Source organism: Amaranthus tricolor, chromosome 3 (assembly GCF_026212465.1).
Source record: "Amaranthus tricolor cultivar Red isolate AtriRed21 chromosome 3, ASM2621246v1, whole genome shotgun sequence".
Taxonomy (NCBI): domain Eukaryota; kingdom Viridiplantae; phylum Streptophyta; class Magnoliopsida; order Caryophyllales; family Amaranthaceae; genus Amaranthus; species Amaranthus tricolor.
The window spans coordinates 28,293,507-28,308,230 of NC_080049.1; the positions used below are offsets into that span (position 1 = coordinate 28,293,507).

The 14,724-nt window shown below is 32.6% G+C and overlaps 2 protein-coding genes across 2 annotated transcripts; both read left to right on the forward strand.

The window, feature by feature from the left end:
• The first annotated feature begins 5,707 nt into the window (after positions 1-5,707).
• LOC130809001 (LEAF RUST 10 DISEASE-RESISTANCE LOCUS RECEPTOR-LIKE PROTEIN KINASE-like 1.1) lies at positions 5,708-12,979 on the forward strand. The gene is made up of 4 exons (XM_057674599.1): positions 5,708-6,512; positions 11,179-11,211; positions 11,299-11,544; positions 11,627-12,979. The coding sequence occupies exons 1-4, from the start codon at positions 5,807-5,809 to the stop codon at positions 12,610-12,612; spliced, it is 1,971 nt and encodes a 656-aa protein (XP_057530582.1). The 5' UTR covers positions 5,708-5,806; the 3' UTR covers positions 12,613-12,979.
• On the forward strand, positions 6,512-11,144 carry LOC130809003 (LEAF RUST 10 DISEASE-RESISTANCE LOCUS RECEPTOR-LIKE PROTEIN KINASE-like 1.2). The gene has a single exon (XM_057674601.1). It carries the CDS (start codon positions 9,364-9,366, stop codon positions 10,189-10,191), a length of 828 nt encoding a protein of 275 aa, XP_057530584.1. The 5' UTR covers positions 6,512-9,363; the 3' UTR covers positions 10,192-11,144.
• Positions 12,980-14,724: the final 1,745 nt, after the last annotated feature.

Consider the following 14,724-nt stretch of genomic DNA (forward strand, 5'->3'; position numbering starts at 1 on the left):
AAGCCTATTTTTTTATTTTTTTTATTAAAATTACTTATTTGTTTCACATTTTGCGGTCATGAGATATTGGGACGATTCAATTCAATTTGTTTTTTTTTTCTTTACTTTTCCTTTTTCTTTTAAACTATTAATTGTAAGAAAATGTCATCAAAATCTGCTAGTCTTTTAAAAACAAACAAGTATTAAAGGCGGGAGTTCAATAAATAACATAAAAATGAGAGTTTTTTTGAAGTGGACTACTTAAGGGTGAAAATTTTCTTTTCAATTTTTTCGAAATAAAAATTCTATTATTAACTATTTTAAGAAACTCATTATTTTTTTAATCGTTTTTTGTTAATATTTTATCTCGTTATTCAAAATATAAGATTGTGAATTTATTTTAGAGTTATGTAAAGACATGTTTTAGTTTCTGTGTTGTTCTTAATATTTTATAAGTCCTAAGTAAATTTAAAAAAACGAGTCACTTTTATAGAGGGTGAATATTGGTCTTTAATGGTGTTTAAAAAAAGTAAAATTATTATTTTTACAAGCATTGTACTACATTTTACATGACAATATTAATGAATTGAAATATTGACTCCCTTTCTCGCTTTAAACCTAAACAGATGTCTATCTTATCTATAATCAGAAACAACCTTAACATGTTTAAAAAATTTTATGATATAAATATTTAAGACGATTCTTAATATAAACTACGATAGCATGAATCTAAAAATTAATGTGGAGCAATAAGAGTAAAATCTAAAATATATAAAAAAATAATTCTAAAACACCACTTTTAACTAGTCATCTATTAAAAATTACACCTATGAACTATCCTTAAAAAGTTCGATTTTTATATTACACCAACTTTTAACAAAGAAGCATAAAAAGGAAGGAGAAATGAGCGTAACGATCAATAGGTACCTACAATAATCGGTTAAAATGTGGCAAGGAGTGTTGTCACCAAAAAATATACAAAAGTTGGATTATTTGGAAATAATCAATACTTGGAATTATTCACAACATATGAGCAATAGATCGGATTATTTAGGACAATTTTTCCTTAAAATTAATTATTTAAAATTGAGTTTATAACGTTAAATTTCAAAAATTATAATATTTAGATATTAAGCTGATATAAATTATTCAATCTTAATTTTGAGGGATAGCTTAACTGATTAAACTTTAATATATATGAACCAGCGGTGTCCATTGGAAAAGCAGTTGTTAAATGTACGATCAAGTACAAATATTTGGGATCGATCATTCAAAGGGATGGAGAGATTGACGGAGATGTAAACTGATGTGTGTATTTTATATATTATTTTCTACCATGCCTCCATTGTATTTTCATAGCATTTCTCGCGTATTTTACTCAATTTTCTATTGGTTTTTATGCTTGGTTGGAGTGTTTGTTTCTTATCTATTTTGTAGGTACAAAGCTCTAATTATACTAGGAATCGACTCTTGGAGCGAGATTTGCAAGTTGGAAGGTCATAAGCTACTCAAAGGTCATTTTTGTGCTGACCAGGTCTCATACCCGGGTGGGTTTCCTCATACCCGCCCGAGTGAGCCTCTCATACCCGGGTGGGTTTCCACATACCCGACCGGGTTTGCACTTGATACTTAGAAGAATTTGAAGTCGCTATTTGGAGGAAAAAGTTGCTACACGCACCCGGCCGGGTTTCCACATACCCGGCCGGGTGAGACTCTCATACCCGGGTGGGTTTCCACATACCCGGCCGGGTTGGATCAAGTGGCGTGCAGCCACCGCGATGCTATGTCATAGGAAATTTCCAAGCAGGTTAAAAGGAAAGTTCTACTGGACGGCTATCAGACCTGCTCTACTATATGAGACCGAATGTTGGCCTGTAAAGAAGTTTTTTGAACATAAGATGGAAGTTACAGAAATGCGTATGCTGAGGTGGATGTGTGGGCACACATTGATGGATCGAATTAGGAACCAAGCGTTTAGAGACAAACTAGGAATAGCCCCTATTTATGGAAAAATGCGCGAATGTAAATTGAGATGGTTTGAACATGTGCAGAGAAAGATTCTCGCCGCCCCTGTGAGGAGAGTAGAAAGCATTATAGGGGAGGGTAAGAGGAGTCGGGGAAGACCCGGGAGAACTTGGGATAAGCAGATAAAAGTTGACTTGCGGGAGCTAAACCTCTCCGAGGGCCTAACTAGGGATATGGGTAGTTGGAGGCGTCATATCCATGTTTTAGATTACTGATGTACTCGTATGTTCTTGCCATCTTGCTCCTCTTGTTTCTTTATTAGTTTTTTGTCCCCTTTTATTTTGTAATTGTAGGTGGGTTTACTTATTTTCTTTTATAGGTCTTTTTTCACATGTAGCTACGTCTCTGTATCTTTCTCGAGCCGGGGGACTCCTTTGATCGCGCTCTCCTCTATGGGTATGAGTTGCTGCCGTCCTTCCTTCACCAGACAATGTCCATAGTTCTTTCTATGAACGGGATATATTGGGTTGGATGATGATGATGATTTATAGGTCACATATTCAAGTATCCTTAAAGCTACATAATGTTTTTCTCGTCGTTAACTTTAGGGCCTTAAAGTGAATAATTATGAATTTATGATCTTAAAATGAATAATTTTAATTTAAAGTATATAATCTTAAATGAATTAATTATAATTTCTTAAAAATGATTTATTCAGATCTTAAAGTGGTTAATTCAATATTTTAAGTTATCAATTATATGTCCATTATGACCTTTTTTTAGTAATAAATATAAATGATTCGTTATATAACTTTTTAGTGTCATCAATTTTTTTACTTTAAAAATATTAATTATGACCTTAAATTGATCAACTTAATAATCATGTATAATAAAAACTAAAATTAGGCTGATATGGCTACTCGTAAACGATCTCTCAAAAAAGTTGTTGTATAGGTATTACTAGTGGTACGGTGCAAGCCACATAGATATACTAAACGTCAAAAATCAAGTAGAAAAGTGTCACATAAACAACAGTGGTGGTAGTTAAATGCAGTCCAATACCAAGGAGAAGATTTTAATAAATAACGGTTATTTATAAAGTTAATAAATCACTCTTATGTGATAGAATTTGATAGGGTAAAAATTTTATTATTTTAATTTATATTTTTAATTTTATTTATTTTTAATATTATTATTTTTGCCTTTTTATAATAATTTACAAATCATTATTATTGATTAAGAATTTTTAATTATTTTTGCCTTTTTATGGTTTTATCCTTTCTATGCATCCAACTTCTACAATCCACTATCCTAATGCTGTCAAATCATGACTATTCCTTCCAATAATGTCATTAAAAAAATGCTGACCTAAGCTGCCTCCCTTTCATTACTAGTTTACCACTACTTATTTTATTTGTCCTATTAAACTTGCATCAAAGAGATAAAAGAAAATTTTTCCTTTTTGAAATTAGTTATAATATTTAAAAAATTACACTATTTATTCATCACTTTTAATTTATGATTAATTTTTAATATATAGGTCATAGTCAAATAAAATATTGTTTGATTCGTCTCATTATAAAGATTATTAATATAAAATTTTTATAATTTTTTATTATACATAATTAGAAATATTAAAAATTGAATTAGTGCATTAGATTGCGTGAAAAACAAACGTTTCAAGTAAATTGAAATGGTGGAAGTAATTTTTAAGAAGCGATAATAAATAAAGAAAGATAATGAATTGTGTGGATAAATTAAAAGAAAGTTAAAATGTATGGATGAGATTAAAGGAAAATAATGGGCCATTGTCCAAAAATGAAAATGATGCAAATAAAATGAAATTGACCAAAATAAAAAATAATGTAAATTCAATGGGACGGAAGGTGTACTCATCTCCTGCTCTTAGTCTCCATCGTACTTCCTTCGTCAAATTACTTACAACATTAGAAACATGACGTTATTTATTCATCATTCTTAATTTGTGATTAATTTGTAATCTATAAGTTAAAACATAATCAATTAAGATTTTATTTGATTTGTCTCAATGTAAATTTTTAATATTAAATTTTTATTATTTTTTAATATACATAAATAAAGATATTAAAAATTTAATTAGTGTATTAGTCTATGTGAAAAATTATATGGTGCAAATTCAAACCAGTTAGAGAGTACTAAAATTAGTCATTCAATCCCTTGATGTACCTGAAATTACAAAATCTTTTAAATAGAAATGTACATTCAAATATTTAAACAGATTTTAAATATAATATTTTAAGTCAAAATAATTTCAATTTTTGAGTATATATAAATCTTTTTTAACTTTAAAGATAGGTTATTTATAATAAGACAATGAGGGCATATTCAGCTTTGATATAATTGAGATCATATTACACAAATTCTACTTTTAAATAACATCAAAAATATTATAATATTAAAATAATGGATTAAAAAAGGAGTAATTCATATAGGGATAGTACTAACACGATTTGTGAACCCAAAAGGTCTAAATATATATTCAACGGTCTACAATATGGTGCTGGATGCTCATCCTTGTATAACCAAGCAAACTTAACTACTCTTACTAATGATAGCAAAGGGACAAATAAAGTCAACTATTTTCAAGTCAAAAGTTCCATAAATCTTAAATAGTACTCCCTTTTTTAAAATTTGTCCATTTTATTTTATCACTATCTACAATTAATTTTAATTTTATTTTTAATTTAAATACTCGTCTCATCTTTCAATAATATATCATTTTATTCACTTTTCTTAATTTCTCTGCACTTTTTCAATGGCACAATTTTTATATAGTACAGCTTCACTTCTAATACTCTAGATAGCCAAATTTATCCCAACTTTTTTATAAGTTTATCTTATAAATTTAATCTATTTTTATTTTTAGTCATAACTCATGTTGATATTATTTATGTATTTCTCCTATATTTTCGAAAAAACACTATTATAATTTTTTATGACGAGAATTTAGAGATGGTCATGGGGCGAGTCTGGAGCGGATCTGGTCAGACCTGGACCCGGACCCTTTTTATTTTTTATGGATCCAGACTCGGATTCGGACCCTAAGGGTCCAAAATTTTCAGACCCAGACACAGACCCTACGAATCTGACGGGTCTAGGGTCCTTAATGGGACTTATACAAAACCTCTTTGATTTGTCAAAATTGAACATTTTGCGAGTATTTTTGTGTTTTTGTAAGCAACTTATTATCGTATTACAAACACTTGTTCGAGTCCATAAAATTCAAATACAAAATAATTACTAAAATGTAAAAACACTTGTCTAAATACATAATTAAAAATCAAATATAAAAGACTAAATGAGATACATAGTTTATATTTAGGAGAAAGAAAAAGTTAGGGTTACTGGACACTGATACTGCGGTAGTGCCTTACTAGTTACTGGATTGAGATTAATGAGAAGGCTTAGGCAATCAATATTCAAGACATTATATATTAATAATAAAAAAATTAATATTAGAATTTAGAAATCAGAAATTCATAATATAAAATATAAAAGTTTAGGGTCCGGGTCTTCACCTTAGAACCTGGATCCGGACTCGTCAAATATTTTTTTGGATCCAGATCCGATCCGGATTCGATGGGTCTTAAAAATTAAGACCCAAATCCTTAAAAAAGAGGCGGATCCGGAGCGGGTTTAATAGGATCCTGGACCCATAACGATCCCGGGAGAAAAGTATATTACATTGCTTGATACATAAATACAAATCATTAGCCATTTAAAAATTATATTTTCACCTTCCACTAGGCACTAGTCTCTCCCGTTTCTTATCTTCTCCACTTAAATGGTGATAAAGTTATAATATTCCTCAAATAAGAAAAAAATGTGCTTCACCAAATTCATCTTATTCAATCTCATCATGTTGATCCAATTACATCTTACTCTATCTTTAGGAACAAATCATTATGGGGATTGCAAGACGAACAAATGTGGGCCCTTACCTATAAGCTTTCCTTTCAATATGTATTTCAATGAAAAACCCTATTGTGGTATAGAAGGTTTTGAGGTATTTTGCAAGGATGATTTACATCCTATGATTAACATTTCTGGGATTTTTCATCTGATTCAAAATATTTGGTATGAAAATCAAACTTTTCATGTTACTAATCCTTCTTTGAATGGTAACGATTGTGAAATTAACAATCTATCCTTGCCTAATAATAGGTTGAAATTAGCAAGAAATCAGAGTGATTTATTTGTGTATATGGATTGTAAAACTAGGGTTTCGGGGAAAAATATGGGGAAAATATGTAAAGGGATTGGGGTTTATAAGAATGATTCAAAAATGGAGGATTTGAAGAGGAATTGTAGAGGAAAAGTGATTAGAGTACCTTATAGTGATGAAAATCTGATTGAAGGGAGCGTTTTGAAGACATTGGAAATGGGGTTTTTGTTGATTTGGAATGCTTATGATTGTAAGACATGTACAAATACTGGTGGGCAGTGTGGATTTAATGCTAGTGCTATTGAATTCAATTGTTATTGCCCTGATAGAACTCATGCTCTCAAGTGTGACGTCTCTGAACGAAGTAAGTTTTTATATCTGTTTATGTGTGATTGTCAAAATAGTTTATTAGCCTATTTTAGTTTATTTTGATTTGATATGAACAGAGGAGCGGGTGTTTCTTAAGCCGAGTTACTCTTTGACCAATCGTTATGGGTATGAGTTGTCGTCTTTTTCAGCTCCCTGATCTTGATCATAGTTTTTCCTTGAGCGATGATGATGATGAGAGGATTGTGTGTTCAAACTATTTAATGCTAATGTTTGGTAAATTAGTTCGTTGAAACAGGTTATTGATCTGCTTAAATTAGCTGGTGGGTTTAAATTAGCTGGTCAAACCTATCAGCTATCAATTGTTTGCAAACACCCGTTTATTATTTGATTTTGATTAAATCTAGATTGACCTATGATTCATGTTTATCTCTTTTGTGAAAGTACTCTTAATTTCATATTGGAATTTGGAGGAGATGTTTATGGAGTAATCTACACACTAATCAGACTTTAGTTCTTACATTAATGGGGAGTTAAAGGATGATAGACTTTATTAATGGTGAATAGTTTTAAGGATATTTTTATTTTTCTATGATTTCTAGATTAATATAATAATTTCCATAAAAAGGGACAAAAAAATTAAGATGAGAGGAGTTGCTGAGCTCTATTTTAGTTTTTGTCACTTTTAATTTGTATAAATTTTCATTTTTAGTTGTTTGCACCGATCATGTAACCCTCATTTATGCATTAATTTGTATTAATTTTTATTTTTAACTTTTTAAATATTATTTATGCAATTTATTCAATGTCTGTCCTTTAATATCACATTTTGATCGACTTTACATATTTTTTTAGTAAGTTTTAGGTTGTGAAATTGTTGAAACCATGAATACCGAATTCTTTATGCACCTTTGATCTGTTAGTCCTTTTAGTAGTTGCCCATTTTCTATTTCCTCTTTGTATTTTCTTCTACTCAACTTTCTCTTGTTGCTGACATCTTCAGCATTTGTTTTTAAGCAAAGATTAGCTTTTCATCCTTTCTCTTACGTCAAACTCCATTTTCTTTACTCTCTTTGTCCCGGTGAGATTGAATCAAGGAGAAAATGAATGACTCTTAAAAAAAGTATGAAAAATTGTGAAAATATAATGTTAAACGAAGAGAGAATGAATCGTGTGGATAATATAAAAGAGAATTTAAATGTGTGATTGATATGATATCAAAAGAAAGCAGTAGGGTTCATTTTCTAATAGAAAATACTTTAAAATGAGTGGGACAATTTAAAATAAAAATTGATGCAAATTAAAAGGAACAGAACATAAAAGTGGTAGTTCTGAGTGCATGCACGTAACCCAAAAATAAGGGTAGTTTATCAAGTTACTGTATAAGTCTCAAATTTCTGAAAAAAATAAAATAAAGTGGGCCTAGAAAACTTATTAAGCATTGGAGCTATTGGGCCAAAACGTCGTCGTGTTGTATAAGTTTTTTCAACTTTACTAAACCAATATTACTCATACTATAAAGGTATGAAAAATGATTTATAGCCTAATACAAGAGATATCTTATAATTTCTGTTGTTATATAGTGGTATGACAACCTTATCACTCCGGCAGTTCAGCTACCGACATCATTGTTTCGTTACTGCATTTTTTCACTATAATTCGAGTGTTAAGTTAATAATCATATTGTGCCCTGATAATAGCTAGTATTTATACACACAATATGAAGGTCGTAATCATTTGGAAGATCATACTATCCAATTTCTAAAATTTATTGTTCCTTCCTGTTTGTTACTCTCTCCTCATTGACTAAAAATAGATTATACATCTTTCACTTTATTCAATATGGAAGACTTTGCAAAACCCTGAAAGATACATTTTCTTTTTTTATTTTTCCAAGAAGAATATTCTTAGATGTTCAAAGGGTCTTACTTTCTGTGTGAATGATATTTTTTCAGTCATTCTTTAGAGTTTGTAACCTGATTTTGACCAGATGATTAATCTTATGGATTAATTGTTTATTGTCAATTGGGATAGATTTCAACTCCTCTAATAGGCTTTCTTAGACTTCTTGTTTTGATGTACGCGTTCAGATATGAACATTCAAGGAGATAATACACTTAGCAGCCTAATCTTTGCCTTTGTTCCCTTGTTTTGGTTGGTCCATTATTTGTAATTCTTTGTTTCGGATTATAGTGAACTATATGCACTTCTTATTTATCTGGTGTTACATATGATACTTGTTACCAAAGGTCAATCAGAATTAATCTCTTTGTTAAAAGTAAGTTTGTGTACATCTGACCATAGTGTAAAAACAAGGCTGCATCGCATCGTATCGGCCTCGTTGTATAGGTTTTAAAAAACAACGAAATGATATTTACCGCGTTATATAGGTGTAATTACATGTTTCGGGCATTATCAAGGAATATCTTACGGTTTTAACTGATATTTAGGCGCTACGAGAACTGCATTACTCTTGTTACCACATCACCTTTCTGTTACCTCGATTGCGATCGTTACCGCATCTTTACACTATGCATTTGACGTCCAAACCCCACCTTAGATAGCAGTGCTTATTTGCATTGGGTGATGGGATGTTGAGTTATTGTAGCCTGATATTTGCTTAAATTTACATATAAAAAAAGCTGTGACAGAATTCATGTTATACATCTTTTCTAAAAGGGGAATTTATTGGTCTACCAATACCTTTCAAAAAGTTATGGTCAAGCTATAGAATAGTAAATTGCAGAAAATATGGAACGGAGCAGGTAAAATACCAAGTCAAAGAACTGTTTTATCAAACTTCCATTTATGTCGGAGTTTATGTAATTGATCACAATTTACAGTTCATCTAGTTTCATCAGTTCATTTTCTTGCCACACTTTCCAAAAATGAGTTCTATATATAACCTCTTAAGCCTACTGATTTCGATTCTCTTCTTTCTGATACATCATTCTTTGGCCATTGATGATTATTTTCGAGAGTGCGAGCCTAGAGTGTGCGGAACCAATACCATTACGTATCCTTTCTACATTCGAGGAGAACATAAATCCTTCTGTGGTCTTCGAGATTTCGAAGTCACTTGTAATAGCCTAAATCACACAATCATCAATGTCTCCGGTGATGAATACGCTATTCTTAAGATCCTTTACCAAAATCAGTCGATGAATGTTATTAACAACGCCTTCCTGAATCTTAGTTACAATTGTGATGCTCCAATTCATAACTTCACCCTAGACGACAAAAGATTCGAGTTTTCTTGTAATAAAAGTGAGATATACATGTTGCATAACTGCAATATGGAAGCTAGAAAGAGCATAAGGAAATATAACGAGTTTTCGTGTGTTTATGGTAACAAATTTAAGAGTGAACTTCTTATATATGCTCAACAGATGAACTGGAGAACTTTTAGTGGCAAGTGTGAAAAGGTTGTTGCCGTGCCATATGAAGGTCGGGCTTTTGATGATATTGTGGATGTGTTGAAATCGGGATTTCAGCTGAAATGGAAAGCGGCTAATTGTAGTGAGTGTAGTAATAGTGGAGGACGATGTGGGTATAGAAATGAAACGAGTTCGGAAATGCAGTGTTTCTGCCCTCGTGGTGTTTATGCTCGTACTTGCGCGAGTGAGACTCTTAATATGTTTCTTCTTCTATCTATGTCTTTCTTCTCACATTATCATATTGTTCTGGTTTATATGTTGCCTTTTTTAGTGCTTTAAGTCTGTAAAACAATGAGCCACGGATTACTTATTAATCTCTTTTCTCACTGTCATATGATTCACTAATCTCCTTACGAATCACGAATCAAAAAATTGAATTATGGTCGGTTTTGGGTATTTTAGGGTCATTTTGAGTGAATTGCGAAACTGAAAAACAAATTAACTGGCGAATCATGTTACAATGTCTTTTCTTCTAGTATCTCAACCTTTCCGTAATAAGAGTAACCATTTAGATAATGATGTAAGGTAGTTTTGCCATCGTTTCTAGTTTTACCGCTTCCAATGTTCAAGAACAAGAACCTAAAATCTACTTGCTCTCTAACTAAGGTAATACCCGATTCTCTTGAATATATTTAACCTCCAAGACTTCAGTTTATTAATGAAGAAATTCAAATACATGTCATATACCAATGCGACCATCATTGTGTAGAAAACTCTTTGCAGGATTGAATCGATGAAACCATTAGTTCTGCTTTTATTTCGGTAACTTACTTGGTACTACGTATAAGTCGGATAGATGAAACACCATTGAGTTTCCTTTATGGATATCCTGAAGCCATGTTTTTAATTAGAGGTGTTCAAAACAGACTCAATGACCCAAAATTTACCCGACCTTGTAGTCGACCCGAATTGACCCGACTTCAAAAATGATTTACAATTATGTAAAAAATAATATGGGCACAAATCCGATTTTAAAACGACCCGAAACACATAACCCGAAATCAACCCGATGACCCAATGAACACCACTATTTCTAATTGTAGTCATGCATCAAATGCATATGCCTCCACCCGTAGATATTCGCGTATATTATTATAGGAAAAAATCTATATTGTGTATGAGATGATACCCTTTGCTTTTCTTTTTAGTTCGAGAAATCTTTTCATCCATATCATTCATTCATTTTAGGTTTTTTGCATTTTTTCGAACTCATGGAATTGCTAAGCTGCAAATTTTGTACTGATTATTCATTGGTTTCCTTTGTAGAGAAGAAAAAATGGGGAACAATTCTTGGATTAGGTGAGTATTGTGTTTCTAATTCGTCTCGTATACTTTGGTTTGCTGCTTGATCCTACTTAACTAAAACATCAAGTCAATGATTATCAGGACTTGGAGCATTCGTGTTAGTGCTTATAGCTTTCCTCGCTGTTCGGAAACGAAAGAAGTTAACTTTCGGTAACTCAAAGTTTATGACTCGGAGTGCTTCTGCCGATCATATTGAATCGGATCCTGAAATGGGAAGCTTATATTTTGGCGTGTCGCTCTTCTCGTACAGTGAACTCTTAGAAGCTACCGATAATTTTAGTGAATCTAAAGAGCTCGGTGATGGAGGCTTTGGAACAGTTTATTACGGTAAGCATAAGTTGCATCTCTTTAAAAAAACGAGCTCCCAACTCGATAATAAAAAGGCTAATACGAAAGTTTTAAACCGTAGGAAAGCTAAAAGACGGAAGAGAAGTCGCAGTAAAACGCTTGTACGAAAAGAACTACCGAAGCTTGGAGCAGTTCATGAAAGAAATCGAAATCCTTACTCGTTTAAGGCACCAAAACCTAGTCTCTCTTTATGGTTGCACTTCCCAGCGCTCGAGAGATTTACTGCTTGTGTATGAGTATGTGGATAATGGCACAGTCGCTGATCATTTATACGGTGAAAAGGCTAAATCGAGATTACTTACATGGCTTGTTCGTCTCAGAATTGCAATCGAAACAGCCAGTGCACTGTCGTACCTACACGCTTCTGATACCATTCATCGGGATGTCAAAACGAATAACATTCTGCTTGACAGCAATTTCCGAGTTAAAGTAGCTGATTTCGGGCTTTCGAGAGACTTTCCTAGTGCTGTGACTCATGTCTCAACGGCCCCACAGGGCACTCCTGGGTATGTAGACCCAGAATATCACCAATGTTATCAGCTAACCGATAAGAGTGATGTTTATAGCTTCGGTGTTGTTCTCATTGAACTTATCTCGTCTCTCCCTGCTATCGACATGGATAGACATCGACACGAGATCAACTTGTCGAACTATGCGATGAACAGGATCCAACGGTGTGCATTTGATGAGTTAGTCGACCCAAATCTAGGTTTCGCGTCAGATTTCAGAGTTCGGAAAATGACAACTTTGGTAGCCGAGCTTGCGTTCCAATGCTTGCAACACGACAAGGAATTCAGGCCGTCTATGGATGTTGTTTTAAAAACTCTCAAGAGGATTGAGACCGATGATTATGACGCATTGCAGATCGAAGAAACGGGTAAAAATACCCGAGAAGACATGAAAACGCAAAATAGTATTCCGCCACCTTCTCCTACAGAAGACGATCACGCACAACTTTTGAATAATCTTCCGCTTCATCCACCATCTCCAATTTCCGTCATGGAAAAATGGGATAGTAGATCAACTACACATAGTAGCAGCAAATAAGATGATCCTTCCACGAATTTCATTTTTTGCGCAATCCAAAACGATAAGAGACGCCTTTATTTGAGTCTCTAACGTATAAACGTATTTGTTCGTGTAAAATGAACCATATTTAACCTTGTTGCACATAGCTAGGAAGTTTTGATGTATAGAGACGATCAAGTTGCTGAGCTTTAGGAGTCGTTTGGTTGGCATAATTTATCGAACGAAAAACGGGTAACAGAAATTCATATGATGTGTTTGGTATAGTGATAGTGATAAACCAGCCCGTTGCTATACATTAAGCGAACCCCAGAAAATGTTTCCACTACAAAGTAAGGACACAAAATCTTCACCTTCCAAGAAATAAAAGTTGCAAAGATTCATCCAACCCGTTTTCCCTATATTTGGATAATCTTTTAGTTCTACATTAATATTTTCGACTTGTAACATATTATTTTTTCTCGTTAAGTTACATTATTTGAGTCAACAGTCTATATTTATGACATGAAAAAAATATAATAGAAAAACAAAATTTCAAGGAGAAAATTGACAAGAATAATTCCACCTATTTTCCATTTGTTGCAAATAATTTTATTATTGATTATTTCTAAATAATTCAACTATTGTATAGTTTTTGCTAACAACGCCTTTTTGCTACATTTTTGTAACATTTGAGAAATTAATAAGTTACCTATTATATAGGCGAGGTAGCATATCGACTTGCATTACCTGCGTCTATTGATCGAGTGCATGACGTGTTTCACGTATCCCAGCTGAGGCAATACATCCGGGATGACTGACACATTCTTCAGCTCGAACAGTTGACCCTGGATGACACCTTGCAGTATGAAGAGACTCTCGTCAAATTCTAGATAGGAAGACGCGTGATACACGTCGAGGTAGTGTAGCACTTGTGAAAGTGCTATGGTCTAATCACGTTACCGAAGAAGCCACGTGGGAGGCAGAAGATGCCATGAGACGCGATTATCCCTGGTTGTTTACTCCGGTATTTATATGTTTATTGTTTTATAACTATTGCATCTCCTTAGTCTTAGAGAGTTAAGTTCGAGGACGAACTTTATTCTAAGTTGGGTAGAATCATTAGATTTCAGAATAGTATTAGTAAGTTTGGATGGTTAACATGGTTAGTCGCTGAATGTAGATTCTTATAAGGCACAAAGTAAGAGAAATTGGGTAACATAGTTTTATGATGTGTATGTTAGCTGGATATTTGACTATATGCTTGAGACTTAGTTCAACTTCGAGGACGAAGTTTATTTCAAGTTGGGTAGAATGTAACATTTGAGAAATTAATAAGTTAAGACGAGTGAATTTAAGAGAATTATTAGTACGAGTATGACCTTAACTTAAATATACATGATATAAATTTATTCTCAAGTTAATTCTTCCATCCTTTCCGTTTCTTTTATTTTGATTCAAATACCATAACCCTTTCCCAAACCTTGAAAATCGAACGCCAAGAGCCCACATACACCATCCATTCGAAAACGTTCTCACCTTCTCAATCTTCAAGTCTTCTTCCCCTGATTTTTTTTTTGTTCGAAAATAGCAAGCCACAACTCCTTCTTCTCTTGAGTTTCGGAAATCGCAAGTCCATGATCTCTGAAATTCCTTCGCAATTAAGGATAGCCAACAACAATTCAATAATGGTTGATCTTGGTCACACCGTCAACACTTCCTTTATTTGCCTCTGAAATTCTGCCATAAGCCAAGAAGGTCCACTCTTTTTTTTACCTTATTATGTTTTTGTTTTTTTTGGTTCATTTCTTCTGTTTTTTTAGATGCACTTGTTATTAAAAAAAAAAAAAAGATTCTTTTGATCTTATATTTCATTATGTAAATTATTGTTATTTGACCTCAAATCTTGTAGTCTCATGAAAGTGATGTGATCTCAAGAATTAATGTAGGTATGCTTGTTCATATTAGAGTAGATGGAATTTTTGATGTTTAATATTGGTGGATTTTGAGATTATGGATCTTATTGTGGAATATTTGTTTTGGTAAGATGTTGAATAATTGATATTTTTGAATTGGGATTTGAATGTGTTATTAATAAATATGGGTCAAAGTGGTGATATGAACCTAATTGTGGAATTGTAATTGTAGTAAAGC